At 46.7% G+C, this 27,572-nt stretch overlaps 1 protein-coding gene across 3 annotated transcripts in view; it reads right to left on the reverse strand.

Moving 5' to 3' along the window:
• LOC133342361 (potassium voltage-gated channel subfamily H member 1-like) overlaps positions 1 to 27,572 on the reverse strand; it is a 149,484-nt gene that overhangs the window by 83,415 nt on the left and 38,497 nt on the right. For all 3 annotated transcript variants that reach the window (XM_061551471.1, XM_061551470.1, XM_061551472.1), the window contains exons 3-5: positions 26,285 to 26,391; positions 16,465 to 16,593; positions 1,529 to 1,647 (exon numbers count right to left, since the gene is read on the reverse strand). In XM_061551471.1, the coding sequence (XP_061407455.1) occupies positions 1,529 to 1,647; positions 16,465 to 16,593; positions 26,285 to 26,391 (355 nt within the window). The remainder of the gene's footprint in view (positions 1 to 1,528; positions 1,648 to 16,464; positions 16,594 to 26,284; positions 26,392 to 27,572) is intronic.

Below are 27,572 nucleotides of genomic sequence, written 5' to 3' on the forward strand. Positions count from 1 at the left end.
CTCTTGCATCTTTCTCGCGCGCTCTCTCTCTCTCCTCTCACTCGCTCTCTCTTGTTTTGTTTGGTTTGTTCACCGGCTCCGGAGCTCTTCCGAGGCACAGTGTTTCGTCGCGTAAGGCTTGAAATATGCGTTTAATTATAATCCGACAATCCTTGTTGCTCTTCCAATTTAATCTTTGTAAACTTGACTTCGGCCAACGCCAGCGGGTACCAAATTTTCAAAAACACTTTGCTGGGCCATTTGACCCTCTTGATGACTTTAAACAGCGGAGTGAAATGGTCTCGGTTCAATGGAAATGTTTCCGGATTTCTCAGTCGTCTAATTTCCAACGCAAAGGGTCTTCTGACATCCCTGCTCCCTTCTCAAACACTCGTTCTTCGCTGCCATGAATGCGAAATTATATCGGCAGGCCAAATGTTTGAGGCCTTCTTGGCAATGACAGCCGAAACTCTTCAAAACTACGATGCCAAAGGGTGCCCATGGGTTGTCTGGCCTCATCTTCAAAGCTTCATTGTGTCTGTGATGTGAGAATACTCCATGTCTTTGTGTGTGTGTTTGTGTTTATTATACGTAAAAAGTGGGAAGTTCAAATATTGTACCATTTCATATTCAAAATGAAACACAGAGGCATGCTAATTAGATATGAAGTTTTTTTTTAAATACTCACCTTTCTTAAATATATGCTCATTTATGTAATGTCTTGCCAAAAATAAATTAATGCAATTTTGCCAAATTTCCCAATGCAGGATCATCGTGCAAGAGAGCCTTGAGACTCAATGAGGCTTTCTCGGATAAAACCCGTTCTAATTATTTATTGCAATATTTTTGAAAACTTTTATAACGATAATAATGACAATGAAATCAGTGATATCACAAGTGGCTGTGTGTCTCCCCTAGAGCAACTCAGCCTTAAATGAGTATGATGTGCGTATGTTGAAGCTCTTTTGCACTGTATGTAGCCAACGGTGCTAATCGGAGGTGCAGGGGAAGGACAACAAACTAAACACAAAAATAAGTTCTAAAGGAATGCGTTTCAATCTAGACGTAAAATCGCATAGCTCCAGTGGCTTCCTAATATCGGTTAGGAAGAGCGTTCCAGACGGCCGTAGAAGCGCATCTGAAAGCACGCGATGCGGTGACCGTCTTTGCTCGATGGCAAACCAAAAGCTCTGCGAGGATAACCGGAGTTGGCGTGACGATTTATGAATACTTCAGCGTTGTGGAACAAAAAGCGATCGGCCATGGTATTTTCTGGCCACGGCCTTAATAGATGCTCGCTAACAACAGAGGTGACCAAACCGCGGCTCATGAGTTGCCTGCGGCTCCCGGCCAGTTCACACACACGGCTACTTTATTTGAAACAGGAAAATAAATCTGCGGAAGAAGCCAAGATGGCACTCGCAAATGACGGAGGAGCGAGACGGCCACGCTTCGGCGGGTGAATGCTTTTTGTGCTAATTTTTAGTTTTTACGAAAACGAACACCTGGGGGGCACGGGGGGGGGGAGGCGCGGGGGGGGGGGCGTCACCTCGGCTGGACGCAGCGGCTTGTGTCCATTCTCCCCGCGGTGCGCGCTGGCAGCCAACTGCTGCAGGGCACTCCTGCTGCTGGTGAGGGCTCGTGTCAGACGCGCAAACTTGGCCCAGCCTGCACATCGCACGCAGGGAGAAAGACATTCTCCCGAATTATTCGACGCACAGATCCGTGGCTCGCACGCACGCGCGCGCACGCACGTGGCGTCGCGGCGGACGATACCTGCGGGGAGGAGCAGATGCGTTGAAAGTTAAGAAAAATGAATGAAAGATTTGGTCCCCATGCCACCGAGGCTCCGGGTTTTGTGCCAAAGGAATGGAGCTTCACAGCCATTAATCGCAATGTTCTGTGGCAGTCAGGAAGCGATGAGCATGAGAAAACGATAAAGTGTTGGTTTTTTTCACTTTAAAGTAAACAAATACCGTGCAACCAGTCTGGGAGTCCACTGTTGGTGCTGCGTGTTTTTGCCATATCACGTGTCAGTCAGTCAAGGCACTTTTTGGAAGGATGTGTGGTTTTTGAAGGGGTGGATTGGTGGTGCAGTGGTTACCACGTGGAGCGAGCAACTTGAAAACCCGAGTTCGATTCATGGCCACGTCAGTGACATCTGAACTATTCCTGCCCTCACCTACTCCACTGCACTCATCTACACTGAGCAGTGTGATGCACTCTATTTAAACAACCTCCACGACCAATATAAGTTATCTGAAACCCAAAATGTCTAAGGAGAGGAGAGGTATAAAAATGGATGATGAAAAAAAATAGGGAATGCAGAACTCGGTAAAACCATTAGGACATAAATGTATAAAATGAATTCTTAAATACCATAATAAAACACAACACAAAAATGATTGAAAATGTCACAACAAAACAATGGGAGCATGAAAGCATCAAAAGGGAAGTTGATGATTGGTAAATCATAAATAGTAGCCCTTAGAGAGAGAACGATGGGACCATAATGCGTGATAGATTCAGAATAATAAAACGCTGTAGCACAAAAAGGAAATCGTATATAATGTGGAAAACAAATCACTTTTCATGTAAGGAGGACATTCAAGATAGATGTCTCACTTGAGAACGCAACTTACAGCAACTCATAGCATGAAACATATAAAACTCACAGACCCAGACGAAATAACTGGATGGCTGTGGACATCGTCAAAAATCGAAGAAAATTTGCGGACCTATTTTACTAAATGTTAGTGCATGACTTAAGCATCCCAGTCGCGGAATAACCGAACGAACAACGCAGCGGGGTATGTACAGCGAAGACACACGTCGAAGGCAGGCTGGACAATGAATAACAAAATAAAGGGGGTGAACAGGAGCAGGTTGGAGTGCTCTTGATCATCAACAGATGATAAAGAACAGCCGACACATCAACTCGCCTCCTCCATGCGTGTGCATCCCACTCTCCACATGAATAATAAACGCATTTCTTACACAAAACCCATCATCTGCACGGCCTTCTGGGGTTACATAATTTCGGCAGGATTGATTGAATGCAAAAAAATAATCCCCACTGGTACGCCATCAACACTCACATTTGTCTTCTCAAAAAAAACAGTCAGGCTTCCTTCAATCACTGCTGGTGTCGTGATATCGCGGGATGTCACCGTGCTGTGCCGGCCCGAGAGAGGCACGGCGTGCGGTGTAGCGACATCGCGGACACCACGTGGTGTGGGTGTAGTACCAGCACTCGAGGGGCATGGTGAGCGCTGATTGACAGCACTGGATGGCACCACGCTTGGCGTGCAGTGCCAGCCCCTACAGGATAGGGTGTGGGAGTGCCGACTATAGAAATGAGGTTACTAAAGGCCGTGGCACTCTGGTTGACCCGAGAGGACACGTGACCGGTTAAGTCTACAAAGGGCCCCCAAGTGGGAGCTAGGGGTGGTCACGTGGTCGGGGTCCAGATCCTGCTCGAGGATTCTGGAAGGTGGTCGTGGCTAAGGGCGGGGCCAGCCACGCCGCAGAGAATATCAGCCGGGTCCCCCAGAGGGAGCGGCGTTGTTGTTCATCCAGAAGAAGCCTTCGTCTAAATCCTACATTCTACCGAGTCTCCAACACGTGGACTGGGACCCGAGCTGCGGTCCGGTCCGTTGTAGCAGTTATGGTGTGATTAGCGTAGTTAGCCTGGTGGTCACCACCATAGGTTGTTATTGTGTTAAGGGGCATTTACCCCGTGTGTTGATGTTAAATAAATGTGTCGCCTCCAAGAGCTCGTCTGCAACTCAGTCGAATCCACTACACTGGTAAAACTGCCGATGTTGTAGGCAAGGCACCTCTATCAACAACATGGGGTTCAATCTTAATTTTGGAGCTTTCGTGACTGCAGGAATTATTCTTTGTTTTTTTCGGTAAAGTCAGGTATAAAAATAAAATAATAAATTAAATAATAGCATACGACGTTTCGATTGCAACACAAGCAATCATCATCAGGTATAATGAAATAGCGACATAGAATATAACCAGAAAACTATAGACAGACATATAAGCAGACAGATATCACCAAGATACATAGAGAGAGCAACCCAGGTACAGAGAGAGGTGATCGTCTCTGTGGGGTGGCCTTAAATAGACAGAGGGGGGCGGAGGCAGAGAGAGGGAGGGGGTAGGGAAAACATTTACATGTCAATGAGTACGAAGGGAGGGGAGTAAGGTAAGCAGGCTTAGAGGGAGACAGAACACACTAAATTAAATAACCTAGCAAAGTATCGAAATGTTATGTAAAACGACACAGAGAGTCGGTCAACACACAATTAACGCATTGCCTGGTCGATTACGTATTTCAAAGATTGCTAAGTTAGAATTTAAGTGTGAAAATTCCAAAGAAAGACAAAACATAAAAAAAAGGAACGGAGACACACAGACAGAGCAGAACCTAATAACGATACAAAACGAGTGTAGACAGAGAAAATTACACTAAATATACAGGCAGAGAGAGAGAACAAGAAACCCAGAGAGAGAGAAAAAGGTAAACTTGGAACTTCTCCGTAGAAGTGGTTCAATCTTAATTTTGGAGCTTTCGTGACTGCAGGAATTATTCTTTGGTTTTTTCGGTAAAGTCACGTATAAAAATAAAATAATAAATTAAATAATAGCATACGACGTTTCGATTGCAACACAAGCAATCATCATCAGGTATAATGAAATAGCGACATAGAATATAACCAGAAAACTATAGACAGACATATAAGCAGACAGATATCACCAAGATACATAGAGAGAGCAACCCAGGTACAGAGAGAGGTGATCGTCTCTGTGGGGTGGCCTTAAATAGACAGAGGGGGGCGGAGGCAGAGAGAGGGAGGGGGTAGGGAAAACATTTACATGTCAATGAGTACGAAGGGAGGGGAGTAAGGTAAGCAGGCTTAGAGGGAGACAGAACACACTAAATTAAATAACCTAGCAAAGTATCGAAATGTTATGTAAAACGACACAGAGAGTCGGTCAACACACAATTAACGCATTGCCTGGTCGATTACGTATTTCAAAGATTGCTAAGTTAGAATTTAAGTGTGAAAATTCCAAAGAAAGACATAAAAAAAAAGAGGAACGGAGACACACAGACAGAGCAGAACCTAATAACGATACAAAACGAGTGTAGACAGAGAAAATTACACTAAATATACAGGCAGAGAGAGAGAACAAGAAACCCAGAGAGAGAGAAAAAGGTAAACTTGGAACTTCCCCGTAGAAGTGGTTCCAAAGAATAATTCCTGCAGTCACGAAAGCTCCAAAATTAAGATTGAACCACTTCTACGGGGAAGTTCCAAGTTTACCTTTTTCTCTCTCTCTGGGTTTCTTGTTCTCTCTCTCTGCCTGTATATTTAGTGTAATTTTCTCTGTCTACACTCGTTTTGTATCGTTATTAGGTTCTGCTCTGTCTGTGTGTCTCCGTTCCTCTTTTTTTATGTTTTGTCTTTCTTTGGAATTTTCACACTTAAATTCTAACTTAGCAATCTTTGAAATACGTAATCGACCAGGCAATGCGTTAATTGTGTGTTGACCGACTCTCTGTGTCGTTTTACATAACATTTCGATACTTTGCTAGGTTATTTAATTTAGTGTGTTCTGTCTCCCTCTAAGCCTGCTTACCTTACTCCCCTCCCTTCGTACTCATTGACTTGTAAATGTTTTCCATACCCCCTCCCTCTCTCTGCCTCCGCCCCCCTCTGTCTATTTAAGGCCACCCCACAGAGACGATCACCTCTCTCTGTACCTGGGTTGCTCTCTCTATGTATCTTGGTGATATCTGTCTGCTTATATGTCTGTCTATAGTTTTCTGGTTATATTCTATGTCGCTATTTCATTATACCTGATGATGATTGCTTGTGTTGCAATCGAAACGTCGTATGCTATTATTTAATTTATTATTTTATTTTTATACGTGACTTTACCGAAAAAACCAAAGAACATGGGGTTCCCAACTAAAATTAATAATTAGCGTAATTGTGGAGAATATAAATAACGTAGTAAATGAAACGACTAATGTACTCATTAATTTATTATGACGAGGATTGGAAACATGGCCGCTGATGAAAATGATGAAACAAACATTGAAATGTGTCCAAATACACATGGACAGATGCATGCTGGGAATCACATGAAGACGGAACAAAGAACACATGCATAGAGAACACATGTCAAATAAGAGACGTCATATTGACTGTTAAAAGTATAAGTTGGCTTTGGGTAGGAGACGTTGATAGAAGAGATGATGGCTGATGGATGAGATTGGTGTCAGAATGCAAACCAAAGGAGGGAACACACTCAGGAGTGCGGAAACATGCCCAGGAGGGCGACCGTGACGGAGATGGAGCAACTAAATAAACTCACACTGAGCCGGCGAGCAGGATCATTAGATCGCGAGACTATGACAGATGAGGATGACAGGGGGAGGCCTTTATCCGGCAGTGGATAGATTGCGACTGTTGCTGATCATGACGCATGGAGTGGCAGAGTAATGGTGAGCACGCAACGCTACGAACCAGGCGTCCCGAGTTCTATTCCTGCTTACAGCCATCACCTAGGTAGACTCAGCCTCAAATCAGTACCTGGTGCGATGTGTAAGTATCGCCACTGGGGAGACAAAGGCGACTAGGCGTGTTGCTGGTCACTTGCCCCAAAAGTCTTTGATCGTATACATATATGTAGGCCAGCAATTATTTTACAACAGCGCCTCAAATGTAATTGGTTATTATTTAGTTTTCCATTGTTAAAATGCAATCATCGGGATTTTATATAAGGCCAGGATCACATCACTGATATATTTTTAGCAGTTCAATCGCCAACTTCTTAGCCAACACACGCACACGTATTATAAATTGTTAGTTTTCAATCAGCCCACGCTGCCACCGATGACCTATGCATCAGAAACTTGCGCACTGACAAAAGGAGATGTGAAGAAATAAAAAAAAAATCTTTTAAAGCGAAGGGAAGCAGCATGGGGGAGAGAGAGAGAGAGACAGCTGCTGAAAATGACACTGAGCAATCGGAGAAGAAGGTACGTGGATCAGATGGACACGTCTCAAATCGGAGATATCAACAGCGATCGTCTCAGACAGCGAATGGGCTCGGGCAGGACACGCCCGCCAGACGGGATGACGGATAACCGACGGACCGCACTGATGGCAGGATGGCAAATAGATAAGTAACGGGACATTGTCCCCGACAGGAGAACCGCCGTGGTGGAGATGGAATAATAATAATAGTACAATTTGTAACGCGCGCAAATTTGCAGACGTAGTGGCCGCAACTCAGAGGCGCGGAGCCAAGCTCAGAGTCGCTCAAAAGCATGATTGTAGAGGTGAGTTTTTAAGTGTCTCTTGAAGGAGGCGATTGAGGTGATGCTGCGAATGTGCAGAGGGATATCGTTCCAGACTGTTGGGGCTGCCACCGAGAAGCGGCGCGTAGACATGACCATCCTGGATCTTGGTATCGAGAGGAGGTCGTGAGTCGCGCTGCGCAGGCATCTGCCGTGTGCTGAGCTGCAAGTTGTCAGTAATGAAGAAAGGTACGGCGGGCAGGCGGATATGAAGGCATTGTGGCAGAGGCAGGCGGTCTTGTATGTGACCCTACTGGCAATGGGGAGCCAGTTGAGAGCGCGGAGACGAGCTAGTGAGTCGAGGCGGGGATGAGTGTGGGCAATGACGACGCGTGCTAGGTTATTTTGTAGTCTTTGAAGCTTCCTTAGGTTGCCAGCGGAGGTCCGGACAAGGACGGAGTTACAATAGTCAAGATGGAGCGACGAGATCGGTTCGCGCGCGGCACCCTGAGACGGAATGCGGCACCGGCGGCGGCATCCCAACAGCGGATAGAACATGGCCACTGGCTGCCGTCCACGTGGACTGAGACATCTCTAATTGACCTGGAGAGGCATTCGGTTTCCTCAAGTAATAAAACGCCTGCCGTCCCTCTTTTAGTGATGAGTTTTTACTTGGCAACTTTCCGGCAAAGGACCTGTGGATTCGGTCCTCCCGGGGTAAATGCAACCCGACGGCAAAAAAAATTCCGATTACGCCGCACTCAAATGCGGCGCATTTTTGCACAGAACATCACATTTACAGGCGTGTTTGTAGGCGTCATGGAGCGCGATCTCTTCAAATTGCCGCGAATCATCCCGCGAGAGAGCGAGCGAGCGAGCGAGCGTGCTTATCGCCCGCAGGCATTCGGGATTAGCATATCGGCACGAGGCAACTGGGTGGCACGGCAAACAGCAATAGCCGCCCAGCTGTGCGCGAGCTGTGTATCTCCGCGAGAAAATTGCTCCCAGTGAAATAACGGGGGTCTCGGATAAACGCATTACCCCTTGTGCAGAATTTCGGGCCATGGTGTCCGCTATTGCCGCTCGAGTTTCTAAAGCCCACCCCCCAACCCCGAACCGCCCTCCTGCACCGCTTCTGTCCCCACCCGGCTGTATACATGGGCACCGGCACAGTTAGCCGATCGGCAGATAGTGGGGTAGAGTGTGGGTATCCGCACCTTCTTCCAAGATGTTGTACTTTCCACCCCCCCCCCCCCCCAAACATGTGATAGTAGCTAAAAAAAACTCCTTCTCGCGGCGGTGGGACGGGGGGGGGGGGAAACTCTCTATAGCTCCCTCTGCAGTGGAGGCCGTTCTGTCCAACAGTGGCGTGAAGCGAGCAAATCGTAAGGCACGCGCCTGTACCACTCGCCACCGTTGCTACCGTTGGAGATATTTGAGATAATGAGCTTTGGCCAGTGGCTGGCGGAGCGTGAACCTCATTCCCGGCAGGTGGCCTCCCCAAATGTTCACGGCTACTCTTGACAAAAACAACCTCCCCCTACCCCCAACCCCCGTCCACACTGCCCCCTCCGAAATGGTTTCCAGGACATTCTTCGCATGGGTTCGAATCCGGCTCTCTCAGCGGACTATTAATTGCGCACGGATCAGTCAAAAGTTGAGACTGCACTGCAGTATTTTTACTACTATATCGAATTCAGGTTGCATGCGCCCACAGTTAAACCGGGTCCTCCTCAACTGTAGTTTAGTTTACGTCGCGGCCCCGGTCACCAATTACTGCACAATAAGACCGTCACATTACATTTTTGCTTTGACTTAATTTGGCTAAATTCCAGCTCTGGGAATGTAAAATAATGTTTTGGCTGCCACGTAATGAATGCTCTATTTCAGAATCAGAATCTTTATTGACATTGGGCGATTCCGATGAGCTATAACGTTATTTTTCAGAGGTGCCCAGTAGGGGCATCTGCAGGCCAAATTGGAAAGTGCTCTCCGTAGTGTGTGCATAACGGGTCACCTTTAAACGGATTTCAGGAGCAATCGGTGTGAGTGCGTGTCTCACGTCCGCCCTGACTCCCTCCCGGAACACCACAACACTGTTAACTGAGAACGTGTGGGGTGGGGGGGGGGGTGGTGGGTAAAGAAGACTCAGCCTCACAGCTTATGGAGCACGGGGAGCATAATCCATGGGGTCCTGGTGCAGTTTTCGGGGGCCGGAATGGGTCACGTCCCTGTGCCAGCATAAACATGGTTTCCATCGCTCGTAGGCGCGAGGCATGAGACGACAGGACACTGTGGTGTTAGTGGCTTGCGACGCTCTCACAGAAGCACCTCCACAAGGCCCCTCTGCGCACACTGACGCTGGGTTTCGTTGCTGGGCCGCAAAAAAAACGGCAATGGAGATGACTCTCTCTCCCCGCTCCCCAGCCCCGCTTGCTGTGCTCCCCCCGCGCTATTCCCGCGGGGTCAAAAAAAAAGAACCAAGCCACGTGCACGCCTCGGAGGGATCTTCTTCTCGTCGCGCCTCGTTGTGACCATCGACATTTTGGGGAGCAGCAGCCTCGTCCCCGAAAATCTATGCAGCCGCGTATTCCGTTGTTGCGTCAAGCAGGGGCCGCGAGCGGGAAACGCGAATAGCTTTATTTTTGTTATGGAAAAAAATCATCATAGGTTTAACGCTTTCTGGCAATGAAACAGGTGTTAAGATATTCAAACACCGAATCGATCAATTTTGCCAGGAATCAAGTCTCCATTAACCACACGTACCTGTGGTGAACGTGCAAACAAACATGCTCTGATAACACTGGTCAACAACAAAAAAAACTTTTTTTTCTGGCCTGGACTTTTGCAGCTGTTTTAGACTAATTTCAGGGTGCTGATTCCAAATGTGATCTCAGATTTGTTCTATCACATCTCATTTTTAAATCCTTTATATTAAGTTCACTTGCTTGCTTGCTTGCGTGCTTGCTTGCTTGCGTGCTTGCTTGCTTGCTTAGGACCGTGCAAATCTTTCGGTCGTTTTTTAACCCACTTCCCGTGATCCAATCGAGCTGACATTTTGCACACAGACTCGTTGTGCGAGACAATTAATTTTCGTGAAATTTTTTTTCCAAAATGTTACACTGTTTAGAGAATTTTTTTTATATTTAATTACCAATTGCTTAATGCTGGCAGACAATCATATGACCCATAGGTGGCAGCCATCTCAAGCCAGAGGACGAGAGGACTCTAGCCGCCACGCATGTAAAGGATTTATAGTGAAAAACTTTGTTTTTACAGGTTAATTTTTCATGCTATCGGCATACCCATTTTCATTGATTTTACCCGATATTAACTCTGTCACTTATGATTGCAAGTTGTTGCGAGTCAGTGACTGTTTTAGTGTTAAAATATGGTGATGTATTTTTAGGATAGTGTGTTTATAATATCAATTTATGTAGATATCCACATTTATTTAATTTTTTTCTTCTGCAGTTTTTATTGAAAATGCAATATTTGATATCTCAAAAACCTGATGTGATAGACAAAAACTGATGCCAGATTTGGAATCAGCACCCCAAAATTACCTTTAAACCGTTGGAATACCTTATGCCAGAAAAAGTGTGTTGACCAGCATAATAGAGGTAAAACCTATTCTTATTTTTCATGCTTTCCTACTGGCAAAAAAAAGTCCCATAAAAGAGCCATATTTTGAACAACAACGAAACAAACAAGCACAAATAATGTATTTTCAGCTGCAAGAATCAATTTTGTTGCAGTACCGGGGGTCTGGTGAAGCTGCGTTGACAATCTGGCAAATAGGGCAGGTGGTGGAGTGCCTCTGGATTACCGGCGACTTTGGAGCCGTTTCCCAGAAATTTCAACAAAGACCATCGCACATATGGCCCTTCCTTGTGCGAGTTCCAAAAAAAATGAAAACGTTACACAACTGCAGACACCAGAGCCAGATTAATCCTCGGATGGCAAGAAGGTTCAATAATTGTAATGTGAAAACTTTACCAAGCAAGCAGTCTTTGGTTTTTATTTTGCGATTGCCAAATGGAAGAGGCAGTGCCTTGCTCACCGTGCATTGCTGCTGAGGCTGCAGCGGTCATTCTCGTGCCAGGTGCAACATTCGCCGATTATTTGTTTCAGATTGCACAATTTTATGTTGCCACTATCCGATGGGTGCACGTTCCATTTCTTACCGGTCAGCAGGGTGTTCACATATCCACGAGCTGCCGATCTTATGTCAAAATGGCATGGGGGGAGGGGCAGGGAATGGCGCAGGAAAATGTAGCACAGGTCAAAATGGCATAAGTGAAAACTCACAGTTGGAAGTACTGTCCTAACAGTTATATACAGATCTGAATGAAATAGATGATTAACCCTAACTCTCGACAATTATTAGCTGTGCTATTTTGACTGTGTAATTTTTACCGTGCCATTTGTTTAACCATGCCACATTTTTCCAGTGCCGTTTTCCCCCGTGCCATTTTTGCCTGTGCCATATTTGCCGTGCCATTTGTTTTACCGTGCAGTTTTCACCGGCCACCACGAGCAGCAACAAGCTATGCCGATGGGCTTACAGTGATAACACCAAGCACAGCAGCTTCTCAAAAGTAAAACACTTGCTTAATAGGTTGGGAACATTGATTAATAATGACGATTTACACGAATGATATGTGCATAAAATCGTGTGCAAATTAGTATATTGTTACGTGTTGTATATTACTATGTATTATCTTTATTTTATCAGGTAAGGCCTACTGAGCTAAAAAGCTATTTTTCAAAAGCGAGCTGGCTCAACGAAGTGGCTTATCGTGTGGAAATGTATAGAAGGCAAATACTCTAAATGCATGTTTCTAAATGTGGAGGGGAAAACCAGAGGACCCAGAGAAAAATCCACGCGACCACGGGAGTACACGCAAATTCCAAATATACAGCAGGCATCAGGGTCGGGATCGAACCCACGACGTCCTGTATGCCAGGCAAGGTAGTTAACATCTCGCAACAGTGGTGCCCTATATCTAAGGAGAATATGGCACAGAGACCCGCAGACTCACACAGAGAACCACAGACTCACACAGAGACCATCAGACTTACAAAGAGACCCCTAGAATTCACGTAGATACCCACAGGCTCACGCAGAGACTCACAGAAAATCACACAAAGACCCACAGACTCGCACAGAGGTCCTCAGACTCGCACAGAGACCATCAAACTCACACAGAGACCTCTAGAACTCACAAAATACCCACATGCTCACGCAGAGACCCACATAAAATCACGCAAAGACCCACAGACTCGCACAGAGGTCCTCAGACTCGCACAGAGGCCATCAGACTCACAAAGAGACATCTAGAACTCACAAAGACACCCACATGCTCACACAGAGATCCACATTAATCACACAGAGACCCACAGACCCAGCACAGAGACCCTCGGACTCACATAGAGACCCACAGATTCTCACGGTGACTCATTGACTTACACAGATATCCACAGAAATCACACAGATACCCACAGACCGACACAGAGACCCACATAAATCACACCAAGATCTGCTGACTCGCACAGAGACCCATAGATTAGTAGGGCTGTGGGGATGCCACCGGTGCAGGGCAGGCGGAGCAGAGGGGGAGACCGAGCGTGAGAGATGGGAGGATGCGGTGGGACGAGATGTGAGGACAGTGGATTGGGACGAGAGACGAGGCACAGAGTAAGAAGCTCGTGGAGATTTAAATCTGAGCAATAATGGGACCTCTGACTTAGGGACTCACAGAAAATCACACAAAGATCCACAGAATCGCACAGAGGTCCTCAGACTCGCACAGAGACCATCAGACTCACACAGAGACCTCTAGAACTCACAAAGATACCCACATGCTCACGCAGAGACCCACAGAAAAAAACCTAAGAATATGAATATCACAAGAAGTAAGTCTACGGTGTCTATATGTAAGTCTATGCTTCTCGTTAAGTTCCCCCTCCTTATTTTTACTTTACTGGTCCCTGCCGTGCACAGCGCCGTAGCGTTCGCAAGACAAAGCCAGCGTCATTACCGGAACGCGGCAATTTCCATTGCGGCGCTTGGGGGGGTGTGCCAATGTTGCCCCGCGCGGAGGGAGAGTTTCGAAGGCCGTTTTTGTCGAATGCCACAACTGCCGCTGTGAGTGGAGATTGTTCACCTTAAGGCGCACGATGGAGAGAGACGAATTGAATCAACGGACTCATCACCCGGAGTAGGAATGTAATTCTCATGGGGAAAGCCCGGTCGTTGCCACCGCAAATGTGCGAGTTGCGCAATCGCTGCGGCCGCAGCGCCTAATCAGAAGCAAATGCGTTAACGATGCCCGGAGCGGGAAGCGGGCATGGTTTTAGCGCGGCGTTAAGCTCAATGTACTTGTTTCCTTTCAAAACGGGGCCGAACCATTAAATGCGCATGATAAATATTAAGCTCTGGTCAGTATAATTGGACTATTTACATGCGCGGAAAAACAGCCCAGTAAATCAAGCGCCTTTAAAATTTTTAATAGCGGCATAAAAGAGCGTTGGTCAGTGCTTTATCGTGACGGATATTTTTTTTTAAGGAAACATGAGTGGATGGTTTTCTGTGTTAACCCATTTCCGTCGCAATTAGGTTTCGCAAACGTGCTTATATTTTCGCGAGACGAAAACATGTTGTCCAAAAAAGTGTTGTGAGTATTAGTATTAAAGATAATATCGTCTTATCTTGAAGCCTTTTCTTCACTTGCTAATCACACGTAAAAAAAATTGTGGTGATAAAAATATCAAAATCTTACCCAATGAGGAATGCACAAACGATTTTAATATCCTTGCCCTTAAACATTATTCACCGCCGCTCACACTCAGCGTCCACACATGCATCACGTTTTCATTTCATAATGTAAAATGCTAAATAATTTTAAACGTACGAGTGCGTAACCTTGTCCATAAATTATTCAGCCACATTATATACGTTTCACATTTCTCATTATTAAGTCCAAGGTCCCTCACTGGGTGAGCAGCAGAGCTCCCAGTTCCCTAATCATTAATTTCCAATTTAATGCACGTGAGTGGCACTTAACCTCTGTGCTACTGAATATTTTCCACATCATGCCGAACCGAATTGATCGATCGATGCCAATGTTTTGGAGGAAACACTGTTTTTTCGAGCGCGGCTATTTTACTAAAGTCTCTTTTTTTACATCTAAGGCTCGAACTCACCAAGCACAATGCTCGCACGAGAAAAAACCGCAAAGTATTTACATTTCATCTTTAAAAAAGCAGGCGCAAGTGCCTGTGACGTAAGGGTTAAGCATACGAAAAAGTCCTAATCGAAATGTACAAAAACTACATCTCTATTAAAAAAAGCAAAATTTGTATGATATTGAAGATGATTTTAACGTTAATGAATTGATTTAATTCATCTAATTATTTCAGCAATTCAATTATTCGACTATCATCAAAACGGAGCAGATGAAAATGTGAAGATGTTTCATTCTCCGTGCCAACTTGCCCTAAGCATTGATATCACGTGCCAAGAGAGTTCAGCTTAGAAAAAACAAACGTATCCGCCTTCGAGTAGTTTAATATTTTGGGACATCTTCTACCAACTTCAGTCATCCGTGATGCTAGAGAAAAATTTAATTCACTGACCCAACACGATTACTGATGGCTGCAACAACTCACCCAATCGAACCATGCAGAGCAATTACATGTATTGTTAAAAATGTAAAGGCTTTACTGAATGGCAAGTGTCAGTATTCATTGATTTCTTTTTCCAAGCATTCCTTTTAATAGTCTTGGCACGGAAGCAACATGTTTAGATTTGAAAGCTCGTGGAGATAAAAAATAAATTGCGCACCGTTCAGAAAACCGTTTATGGAATGGAATACGCGAGGCGGCCAACACGTGCCAACCAGCACCACCACCGAGTTAGATAGTCGGACACAATTATCCGCAATGGAATCAAATCCACCCCGATCATTGTCCCAGTTCTACAAGAGTAGCCGGGGTCATTGTGAGAATCGCGCCAAGGGTTAAGAGCATGCAATGGAGCAGGGGGAGTGGTGACACGCTATATTTTATATCACAGCGTGGCCCTCGCCACGGCAAATGAACGTGCCATTAGAGATGCTGTACGCGTCACAATGCGGCGATGCATGACACCGGCGATGGAGTGGCAGCCGAGGAGCACGACCGATAGTTTGACCGCCGTGGTGACGGACCATTGAGATCAGCTCATGTGCGGGAGGTGAGAGGAGGCCTTCATCCAGCAGCAGATAGACCGTGGCTGCTGCTGCTGCCGCTGCTGCCGCTTCTTATGGATGATGACGACGACGATGATCGTGGCGGAGGCGGCTGCGCTAACAAGTTGCAACGGCAGCACAAATAATCGGCAGGGCACGAACGGAGTGCGGACCGCGGTGAAAACTCACGCCGGGATTTCACTCAGCGATTGGCCAATGCCCGTGAAGGGGCCGAGCGATGCACAAAACGCGCTTCAGCCGACAAGCTCCGTGCGCTCACAGGCGCACACGCGTGCGCTGTGCAGAGTTGCGCTGGCAGCTGCTGCTATTCCACGGCGCGTGAATGCGCGCACGTGCGTGCGAGCGAGCGAGCGGACGGTCGGGCTCGTGGCGACGTTACCGAGATGTGTCGGGGTGCAATTGATTGGACCGGTGGATCTCCCGAAATAGATTGTCTTCAGGGTGGGGGGGGGGAAATGAAAGAGAACAAAAAAAAGCAATGCAAGGGGAAAAAAAAAGAAACCCCTCCATCAAATAGATCAAATACGCAGCAGAGCCTGCCGCCGTCTTTTGCCGCTGCTGTGTTCTTGTTGCCGTCCCTTCACTTCAAACGGGCGGGGTTCGGAGGGTGCGCGAAAGAGACAATCGGCTCAGCTCGAGCTTTTGCTCAGCGAGAGAAGGGGGGGGTGTTTGGGGGGGAGGGGCATTGCAGCCAGACGGCAGCGGGCACTTTCGCCGCCCCGTCAGGAATGATGGCACGCGAAAGAGCACGGCGGATTTCACCCGGCGGCACAGAGTGTGGGGTGGGTGGGGGTGGGACTCCGTGCGCGAGAGTCGGTGAGAGCCGTCGTTGGCACGCACGGGTGGACGGACCGACGGACGAAAGCCCCGTGCCTCGCGTCGCAGAGTGAGCGCGCCGTTGTGTACCTTTGGTGCTCTCGTCCTCGATGGGCTGCTTGAAGGGGGTGATGTCCCGGAAGGTGCTGAGAAAGAGCACCACCTCGTCAGCCTCATTGCGGATCGGCGCCACCTGCACGTAGAGCCAGATGGGGCTCCCTGCACAAGCGCGAGGCACGGGGGGCAGGGCGGTATGGAATGTGTCAAATGTCCTCCTCCCACAAAGCAACAAGTACTGCACATTTCGATTTAAAGCTTTCGTGACTGCAGGGATTCATCTTCTTGGTTCTTTCGGTAAAGTCACGTAGAATGGAAATAATGAAATAATAAAAATAAAACATTATAAAATAATATAATAATATAATACTTTTATTATATTATATTATTATGTTTTATTTTTATTATTTTATTACTTCCATTCTACGTGACTTTACCGAAAGAACCAAGAAGAAGTACTGCACACGCAGAGGCAATGTTCTGGTGAGCGCCGACCAGTGACAGGGATTGCCTGATGTCTCTGCACTTTCGTGTCGCAACTCCATCATCACCGTCAGCAATTACGACGAATCCACTGCTAGATGAAGGCCTTCCCAAGCGGTCGACATCTCTCACTCTCCCGCAACGATCCAGCGAGCCTCGTGCACACGAGGTGACGGCCACCACTTGCAGCCATTCTCGATTATTACAATAGCTATGATTAATTATGATTACATTCTACTTTTACTTAACTGGAAGGCAGCTGAGGATTTGAATACGTTCCATTAATGTGAGTCACAGAGTAATGCTTGAAGTATTCAATTGACTTACAATGTAGAAGGCATACCTGAACTGGGCACTTAGAAATTATAACAGGCTCATTTGGCTTATCAAAGCATTTAATGAAGCCTATGATTAGCTCTGTAACCTGCAGTTGGGACGGAAAAAAGAGCTTGAATAATGCATTAAAAAGATCATGATAATTTTCCAAGAGCTACCCCAGGCAGATTATCATCTACATTTAAATAATGAAATTCATGTTTTTTTTATATATATATACATCTTGCTTTTGTTACCCCCTTACAATTTAATGGATTAAATCAAACTTTACTGGACAAAATATCTGGTTGAAATGTGCATGTCAAGATGGAGTCAAATAATAACTTAAAAAACAATGGATATATATTTTGTATCAAACTGTGTATGACTGAGGAGCCGTAGCGCAGTGGTTAGCGCAACTGCGCTTAAACTCAGCAACCAAAGTTTGATTCCTGGCCATGGCTAACAGCAGTGGTGCACTGCCTAACCTGCTCAGACCGGCATGGGTCAGTATCGTCAATTGAGCAACACGGCATGGGGAGGCCTTCATTGAGCAGTCGATTGACAAAGGGCGAGAATTAAGAAATAAAGTTTACATTATTCACATTGCAGAGTGTGTAACCAGGTTGTATACTGGACTTGGACAAGTGTTGTTTGTCAGCATTTACTAATCACAAAATGGTATTCATATCAATAATAAAACAATCACAATGTCCTCGGTTTATCAGGAAAAGTCTAAAAAATTCTCAATACTTTTTTTTCAGAAGGGTCCTGCTTTGAGATGTTTGGCCAATTCTATGAATGTTGGTGATTGGTTTCTGGAAGAATCCTGGAGAAATCAAAGAAAATCCACATTCAGGAGTGACAACCGCTAAAATCCGAACACAGATTCTAGTCATGATAAAGGGTTTTTTGTTGTTGTTAAATCGCGTAAATATGAATGTGTCCTTAAACCTGCCACCATCCACTCAATTTGTAAGCTTTGTCATGTAAACAAATCATCCCAATTAGTTCTACTTCAGCACAAAACGTGCCAATTAGTGACTACTAAGTAGTCAACAACACACCAGTGTGCTAAAGTAGTCACTAATTGGCACTTTTTATTTACGTGACAAACCTTACTAATTGGCTGTGTCTGGTGGTAGCGGGTTGAACAACACATTAATATTTTTCGCAATATAACCCAAAAAAACCTTTATTATAGATAATTCATAATAAACGTTTTTGGGTTACGACGTTTCGCTGGAAATTACATCCAGCATCATCTGGCGAATTGCGTCGTACTCAAAAATTGTAAATGTTGTGGTTTCACTCTTCAACACACCGGTGGGCTAAAGTAGTGAACTATTTGTCTTTTGTCAACGTGACACTTTTTTACTGATTGGCCGTGTCGGGTGGTGGAGGGTTACGACACATTTATAAACAACGCGATCTAGCCCAAAAACTTTATTATGTATAATATTGGTCGGGAAAGCCTACGTATTAAACTGATTATAGAAAATATTGGTCGTAAAGGCCAACTACGTGTTGAACTGATGCTATTTAATTCGTTTACTGTACTGTCATTTTCTGGCCACCATGCAGTCGACTTGCTTCAGGAGTTTAATAAATGCAATTTCTACGTAGACCTTCATCACCAATCTTCGGAATCATAATTCGTTTAATTTTTATTAGATTGTCGAAGAGGTATAACGCCCCCTTTTTTTACTGTGACCCTCCACTTCCCGACAGAGCAAATAAAATCGAGTTGCCTCGTGGACAAATACGCCAAATTATTAGATTGTTTTTCAGCGAACGGGAAAGTTGAAAAGCAAACAAAATGTTGACGACTTCGCACGACGTTTTCCACCGCAGATCACCACATCCAGCATCGTCAGCATCGTCAACCACGTGTTTCACCCACTTATGATTTACTTTCAATCACACGTACTACTCATGAGGACATTGTTGTATTGAAGCAGATTTTCCCGAGGGGGGGGGGGGGGGAGGGCCTCTGTACGACTCTTCACCCGAAGCCTATTTTTATTTCAACCAAGGAAACGGCCGCGGCTGCCTCTCTCATCTCCGCCGCGGCATTTTCCAAAGCCGTGCTCCGACACGAGCTGAAGGAGCAAGGGGTACAACCGCGTGGGCTTCCCGCCGTCGTGCTGCGCGATCGTCGGAGCCGCGTGTCGTTCGGCGTTCGGCGCGGATGTCCGAATGTTTTGTTTTGCTTCTTTCTTTTCTTCCTCCGCGTGCCCCACGGGGACCTTCTTCGGCTGCCATGGAGCTTCGTCTGCCTCCGCGGGCGCATCGAGCGACACACCGGAGATGTGCACGAGACGCCGATCTGGCTCGGGTCTTGTGTAAACCGGTGGCAGGATGACGGGCATAGGTCGCAACCGGGTACCCGATACCCGTACCCTAGCCGATACCCGGCTACCCGTACCCGGCCGGGTACGGGTACGGGTAGCCATTTGCGACCCTGGTGCGGCCGGGTACGGGTACGGGTAGGCCGTGAGTCACTGGTGAGTAACTGTTTGTCACTCATTTCGGGTAGGGTACGGGTAGGGAACGGGTACCCGTACCCGGCCCATTTGCGACCCTGGTGCGGCCGGGTACGGGTAAGGAATCAAAACCCGTTTGCGACCTCTGGTGACGGGTGTCATGTTGTCTTCCACCGGAGATGGCTCTTTTCATCGTGTGTGTGTGTTCGTGTGTATATGTGCTGCGGTGACATTGCGGGGAGCGGTAGTGTGGTGGTTAATGCGCCGCGCTACGAACCCGGCGACCCGGGTTTCCATGCTCGCTCACGGCCAACACCGATGACCTTTATCTGAACCGGTCCTGGGCCTCCCCTAGGGGGGGGGGTGTGATAAACGTCGCCACTGGGGAGACAAAGGTGGCTATGCGCGGTGCCAGCCACCCACCCCCTCGTGTGCCGTGTCGGCCTTCATAGGTGCTCGATATACAGCATTTGCCCCAAAAGTTTCTTAAGGCTACACGGGGGATCTTTGTTTTTGTCTTTGCCCTTGTGTTGACATCTCGCGGGTTTGGATCGGGCTGTCTGTTATCCACCTCCTCTCTGAATGAATTCAAAACCCATTCACGACCAAACGGAATGACAGGATTCTGACGTGAAACGTGCCAGACACCTATTGGCCTTTACAATGCACACACTGACATTGCCCTTTTTTATATAGAGAGTTCGAGGATTTTTTTTTATCAGTCTTGTCGACACACAAAATGTCTTGGGTCGCAGCCATCCCAACAGCACCATTGCATCCCCCCCCCGCTTGTTGACCGAACACGCGACCGCCCACATCTCACCACCTGTTGCGTTATTCCAAGGCGGCTCCTGGCCGTTACCAGTCGAGCGGACACACGCGTGTGCTGCAGGCGGACGCAACACACGCGTGTCCGTTCCACAAGGCGGCCCCCTGCGCATTCGTTGCGTGCGTCTGTGCGTGTCTGTGTGCGGCGGAGCGGCGGTTAGCGCGTCGCGCTACGAAGCCGAAGACCCCAGTTCGATACCTGCTCGCGGTCAACACCAGTGACGAATATCTGAACCGGCCCTGGGCCTTCCCGAGGTCGACTCAGCCTCTGATGCGGTGTGTAAACATCACCACTAGGGAGACAAAGGTGTATCGGCGTGATGCTGGCCACCCACCCACCCCCTCGTGTGCCGTGCCAGTATTCACAGGTATTCGCTAACAGCACTTGCCCCAACAGTCTGTTAATGATATATGGGAGATCTTTGTCTTTTTTGCGTGCAGATCGTAAGCTGCAGTGGGTATGACACAACGTCTTGTGTGGATCTGATCTGAAATAATGAGTTTATATATAATCACTGGTGTTTACTACCTGCCTACAATGATGTATGTTTCAGGAACATAATCATTTAAGAAAAGAAAATTGAACAAAAATTGCAAAGTGTTGCAAGTTGGGGCGAAGCGGGATGCACCACGATTGTAATAGCACAGAGAGACAGAGGGGGGAACATGCGCAGGATGAAGGCATCATTCAAACCGATGAGAAAAGTGAAGTGCCCTTGGACAGGACGACATCACGAGAAGGGATGATGGCCAATGATCAAGAATAGCCGTGGAGCGGCAGCCGAAGAATGGAATGCGTCCGAGAGGGCATCCAGCGCGAAGATGGAGACATTCAATCCCGCCTTTTTGGGTTTCTGCAGCCGTCTGGAACGTTCTTCCATCCTTTGCTAGGAAGTCGAAATAGAAAAGTAATTTAATTAGAACTGCTTTTTTGTATGCTTGGTTCTTTCGGTAAAGTCACGTAGAAGGGAAAAAAATAAAATAATAAAAATATGAATCCCTGCAGTCACGAAAGCTTTAAATCAAATTTCTGCTTTTTTGTGTTTAGTTTGTTGTCCTTTCCCCGTACCTCCGATTTGCGTGGTCGGCTATGTATGGTACGAAAGAAGTTCAACATACATACATTCTGTGTGCAGGCACTGGGTGGACTGTTACATCACAGAACCGTGAGAGATGGCTTGGGGAGACTTTCATACAGTAGCGGATTGATCATGGCTAATAATGGTGATGATGGGATTTGTCCTGAGGGGATAATGTAACCGTGGCAAGATGGTGCCGGATGGAATTCACCCGACTTGATTGGATTTCCTTACAAATCAAGCTGGCCACGTTTGCTACTGAATATCAAAACCCGGACATATGCCTCAGTCAGCACAAGGTGTCTATCATCAGACCTGTGCAGCGCACTACTCTCATGAAGTTTCACGCAACACCAGAACCAGAGCTCAGCACAAATCGATTCCTGCCACCCGAACGCAAATGGCAATTTCCAGACTGTCGGATTAAACGCCGACCCTGTTAGAAATGCATGCATGCAGAAGAATGGCACACCCCTGTAAGTAAATAAAACGATGCAAAATTCGTGCTGTTTGATAATCAGCAAAACCATGCAACTCTTATTTGCCATAACGGGCTGTTTGCTGGAGCACACTTATATTGTCCGTGCTTCAATTTCTTTACTTTTAAGCCCATACCATCCGACGGCTAGCGTGCACATAACCTTTGCTGCTTCATTGGCCCCGAGTTCTGTGCATTTTATTTTCATCACTATAAGTCACAATACTTCCGCCCCGGCTGGATGAAGGCCTCCCCAAGTCGTCGCCCTCCGCACTCGGCCTCGTAATGCAAGCATCCCATCTCACTCCTGCACGAGAGATTCATCTCATTACTCTGTCTCCGTAGCGGTCGCCCTCCCGGGCGCGTTTCCCTCCTTTGGCTGCTGCTCCATCGCAGGTCTCGTCCAATCGCTGACATCCCGCAACAGTGACATGGTGTCCTTCCCAATCCGAATTGAGAATTTTCTTACCATCCATTATGATGTCTCTTAACTTGCAACACATTCCTGCGGAGGGAGCTGGTAGGAACGTTGGGTTGCTCGGTCAATGGCCAGGGTCAACGGTGGCGTGGTGTATTCCGCAAATATGCCCGACTGTGAGGGCGGGCACAAGCCGGCGTGAGTAGGTTAAACGTTGAGTTTTATAAGGGCACCACGGGGTGACCAGCCCCTCCCCACCCAGCCCCACCCCTCCCACCCCCCACCCAGCCCCACCCTCAACCCACCCAGCCCCTCCCCACCCTCCCCACCCAGCCCCTCCCCACCCTCTCCTCCCCACCGTCCCCTCCCCACCCAGCCCCTCCCTCCGCCACCCAGCCCCTCCCTGCACGACGGACACAATAATTCCCTGTGGGCTGGTGTAACCAGGAGGTTCCTACCAGTATACATTCCCTCTATCCCACGTATTCTGCTTTCTCTCTGTTTCTCGGTGCAATTCCAAGCATTTGCCTTTCCATTATTCTTGCGCACTTTTTCAGCTTTTGTTCCGTTTCCTTTGCGAGTGTCGTTGTTTACAAATCCACGTGTCGTAGCCAGAAAAAAAATATGCACTGAAACGAATGCTTATTCTGTAAGTATATTGGTATGTCACTATCCATTATCAAGTGCATTTTTTCATGGGCACTCCAACCTGCTCTCTTTGGCCTCTTTATTTAATCATTTTGATCTTAGTCCACCTTCAATAATAATAATAATACGTACCTGGTTACATTTTCCGGCTGTATCCCTCCAACAAATATCTTTATTTGTATAGCGAGCGTAGTGCACGTGACCTTCGCTGTGCTCACATTCATCTTGAGGCCCACTTTTCCGCCTATTATGAAGTCCTGAAATCGTTTCCTGTAGTTCATTTGTACATGTTCGTATTATGCCTATGTCATCAGCGAATTATGTTTATGCATCTATTTTCCCAATACAATTTTCGCAAACTATCTTCTCATGCTGCTGCCGCCGCGAATATTATTTTGCTCGACTCTGCTCTTCTCTGCTAGTGATGTTTATTCTGTTACATTCTTGCATGCAGCCTCAGTGTCGCTCTTCCATCCGCGTGAGTGGTTAATGACGTTTCTAAATACCTTTGTTTGGATTTGATGAACGACTGCATCAAAAGCTCGGAATAATTCAATTTGTTATTCGTTGAATCTTGATTTGAAGCTTTCGTGACTGCAGGAATCCATACTCTTTGGTTCTTTCGGTAAAGTCACGTAGGCATAAAATAAAATAAAGCACGACGTTTCGGGCGCAACACAAGCATCCATCATCAGGTGGGAAAGCATGGATTGCTGCTGAGGCTGACTGTTTTAAAAGGTTTGAAATGGGTGTAGCTCAAGGGTCATAAAGAAGTGGCCAGGGCTAGTGATGTTAATGTGAGAAATTAGCATGCAAATGTAGCAGAGCATGTTATTCGTTCGTCTATTCCTTGAATCTGATGGGTTGCGTAAATATGTTTATTTTTTTACGTGGAACGACAGATTCATAAAGGAGATGTAATGTTTGCTCATCTACTCTACATTCCATAATCCGGCTACCGGAATGAATTTGGTCAACGGTGGAAACAACTCTCTCCCAAATCCCAGCCTGCTCACGTGATTGTGTTGCGTCTAAATTGTCTACTGATCCCATTGATCTTCGTTAAGAAATTGCATGTGATGCATGACCGGACCTAAAGATAAGAATAATGGCACATGGGGGAAATGTAGATATGTTTGATAGGAAGCTTTTTAATAATAAAAAGAAAATTTAAGCATCATTTTACGCTTGAGATATTTAACATCTGTAAAAACACCACAACGTAGTGAAGCAATATGGCAGATGTTTTTATTCCGACGGCTGGTCCCGCTTCTTTGGTGATGTCCACGGTTATTCCGTCTGATCGTGCAAAGGGTTTACGTTCACTCCTTCAGGGGGCGTGACCTCTGGAACTTGCTCCTCTGCAACGCATCTTCATCTGAGTGACACCGCGATTAGATTTGCTTTATGTTGCGTTATTACTAAGCTGGAAGGCTGGGCCGGAATCCCGTGATTGGATCGGCGTAACAGACTCACGCGCTGTAAACGATTTCCACCCGTTCGCCCGCCTAATGTGGAGCAAAATGTGCGCCGATCATCTCCCCTCACCTCGGGGCATTTCTGTTGTGAATTGTTAACCTGCGAAATATCCCTTTCTGAAAACCCTCCGATCGATCAAAATCCCCCCCCCGCCCCCCGTTGCTAAATATCCTGAAAGGAAAAATAAATAAAATTACCCCCCACTTCCTCCAACCCCCTCCCCACCATCCACACAGGCACGTTGTGCTCTCCCCCTGTACCTCTGCAGAGACGCGAGCAATCGTGCCACGCCGCCGTGTTCGCGATGCACTTTATCTTTTTTTTGTAACAAAGCAAAATTGAGGAAATGTGCTCGATGTTTTGTCGTCGTCTCCCCAGCCCCCCGCCCGCCCGCCCCTCTTTGCGTTGGTAGCGAATTTTGGGAGAGAACCCAGTGGCTTTGCTCTGTGCAGTCGAGGCCTGACCGTCCTGCGTGAATAATTACCTCCTTATCATCCTCCCTTGTGAACGCTTTAGAAGCAATTTTTAAACCACCGCATGTCGGGAGAGCTTTGCGCAATTGCAGCAGATACGGCCACGTTTAAGGTTTAAAAAAAAGAAAATTGAGGAATAAAAAAAACGCAAACAAATTCCGTGTCATTAAAATGGGCTCTGTGGGTCCCATTGTAAATGTATATAGCTGTGTGGAGCTAATACAGTGCAAGGTTACATATTTTTTGACCCAAATATATATATGTTTGCTGACGATAATGCCGCGAAGTTAATTTCCCTGCATGTTTTGTTGTGTTTCTGTGGGTTGTGTTAACCCCCGCACGCAGTAATACCATCGGTGCCGAGTCAGCGCTGCAGTTTGCAGATTTAGTTCAAGTCATAAATAGTAATGAGGGGGGGGGAGCGGGAGTGAAATGGTTAGCGCACTGCTTTATGAACATGGACTGGATCAGAGCTTTGAGTTGGGAGATTCATCATCATCATCAAAGTCAAGTTTATTAGTTTAAGAAGGTAAAAAATCACGAGACCAGGATGAGTCTAATTTGCAAGAGGGCATTGGCAGTGATCATCACGAGTGAGCATCATCAGTCACAATGCTGGATGAAGATCTTCCCAGACCATTGCAATATCTCACAGATCTGCGATGTAACAATCCACCCAGCACCTGCACACGAACTTATTTGATCGCTCCATCTCCATTCCTTGGATGCCACTTGTATAATTTGTTGGTGAATACGTGGGCATATTTTTTTTATCAAAAACCCAACATCCATTCCAGATTTGCGCACAGTGCGGACGCACCGTACCTTTCACGCACCGCACTACGAACCTCATCACCCGAGTTCAATTCCTAGCCAAGGCGATGTCTGAACCAGTGAAAATATGATTACACAGCCCCATATGATTGACACGCAGTAGGAGGCATTCATCCAGCAGTGGATTGTCGATGGAAGGCGATGTCCTGGAGTGATTAGGCTGGTGACGATGATGGTGATTGTTTAAAAAAACAAAAAAGACCGAGATTCTTACGTAGAGTTGTTTTCACCCCTACCGGCATTGAAACCTCATGGACATCCGCGTCCATGCCGCGTCTTGCCGCGTGTGGCTGCTGTCTGCGAGCATTTGCGTGAGCCGAGGGCGCACTTACTGTTTTTCTTGTAGAGCAGAATCTCGAACGAGTTGCTCTCGTAGTTGTCAAAGGACTGCCGCACTTTCTCAACGGTGTCCTTGTCGGTGAGATCTCCGTACATGAAGCTGTAGGGGGGAGAGAGAAAAAAGGTAACAGAATCCTTTATAATGCTCAAACCTTGTTAACGAGGAAGGATCATTGTGCGCGCGCGATTCGCGAAAGTTAAACAAATGCTTTGAACGGCACGGCACATCCGTAAGTTTTAAAAAGTGTTTCTTGTTTAACCAGTCACGGATCAAAGTAAATTTCCCATAAAGGTCCATACGTTCACAAATCTAAAACAATTTATTTTACTAAGTAAGGCCCCACTGAGCTATATAGTTCTTTTCAGAAGCGACTGGCAATCACAAATGATAGCTCAACGAAGTGGCTTATCGCGTGGAAATGTATCGCTGCCAAATACTCTAAATGGACGTTTCTAAATGTGGAGGGAAAAACCGGAGCACCCGGAGAAAATTCCATGCAACAACGGGGAGAGAGCGCGAGAGAGAGAACGATTAGAGAGAACGATTAGAAAGAACATGCAAACTCCAAATATACAGCAGGCGTCGGGGTCGGGATCGAACCAGGCGAGGTAGGTAACATCCCGCGGCCGTGGCGCACAGAGTCGGTAGCGTAGCTAGCAGGTGTGCAGGCGGTGCAACTGCACCGGCGACTTTGCACCGCAGCGGCCCAGGAGTTGGGTTGCGGATAAAGGGGAGGGGGGGGGCAGAATGGAGGCATGGGCCCCCCATTTGATTCCTTGCTGCAGGGCCAATTCCAACTACGCTGTGTCGCTGATTATATAGCAGCGGTGTTTGTTAAGTTGTGTTTGTGTGGGCGCTGGGTGTTCACAGATGTCACCGTGTGAGGAATGGATTTAGTGATGCGGTGCTTTTATTCTTAAGCTCACAAAACGTGCATCGAATCGTGAATCGATGTTTTTAGATGTTTGTATGTTTTCCGGGTTCACATGACTCCTCCAGCTCCTAGAAGCTGCTACATTCGCCACCGTGTTTAACATTTTTTTTTTAATTACAAGTTGCGACCTTGAAATGTAACAATCAATCGGATCGCTAGGAGGCGGACCGTGACACCCACGTTAGGAAATAATGTATGTAAAATATAGTCATTGTTTAAAATGTTCATTCATTTAGTTATTAAATGCAACTGCGTCACATTGACAGTGGACACACTATGGGACCCTTTGTGCCAGCAGTAAGATGATGGAAAAAAACAAGAACAGGCTTTAACCCTTTATTGCAAT

This window comes from Lethenteron reissneri, chromosome 14, assembly GCF_015708825.2.
Source record: "Lethenteron reissneri isolate LAM-NWPU_2019-01 chromosome 14, ASM1570882v1, whole genome shotgun sequence".
In the NCBI taxonomy this organism is placed as follows: Eukaryota; Metazoa; Chordata; class Hyperoartia; order Petromyzontiformes; family Petromyzontidae; genus Lethenteron; species Lethenteron reissneri.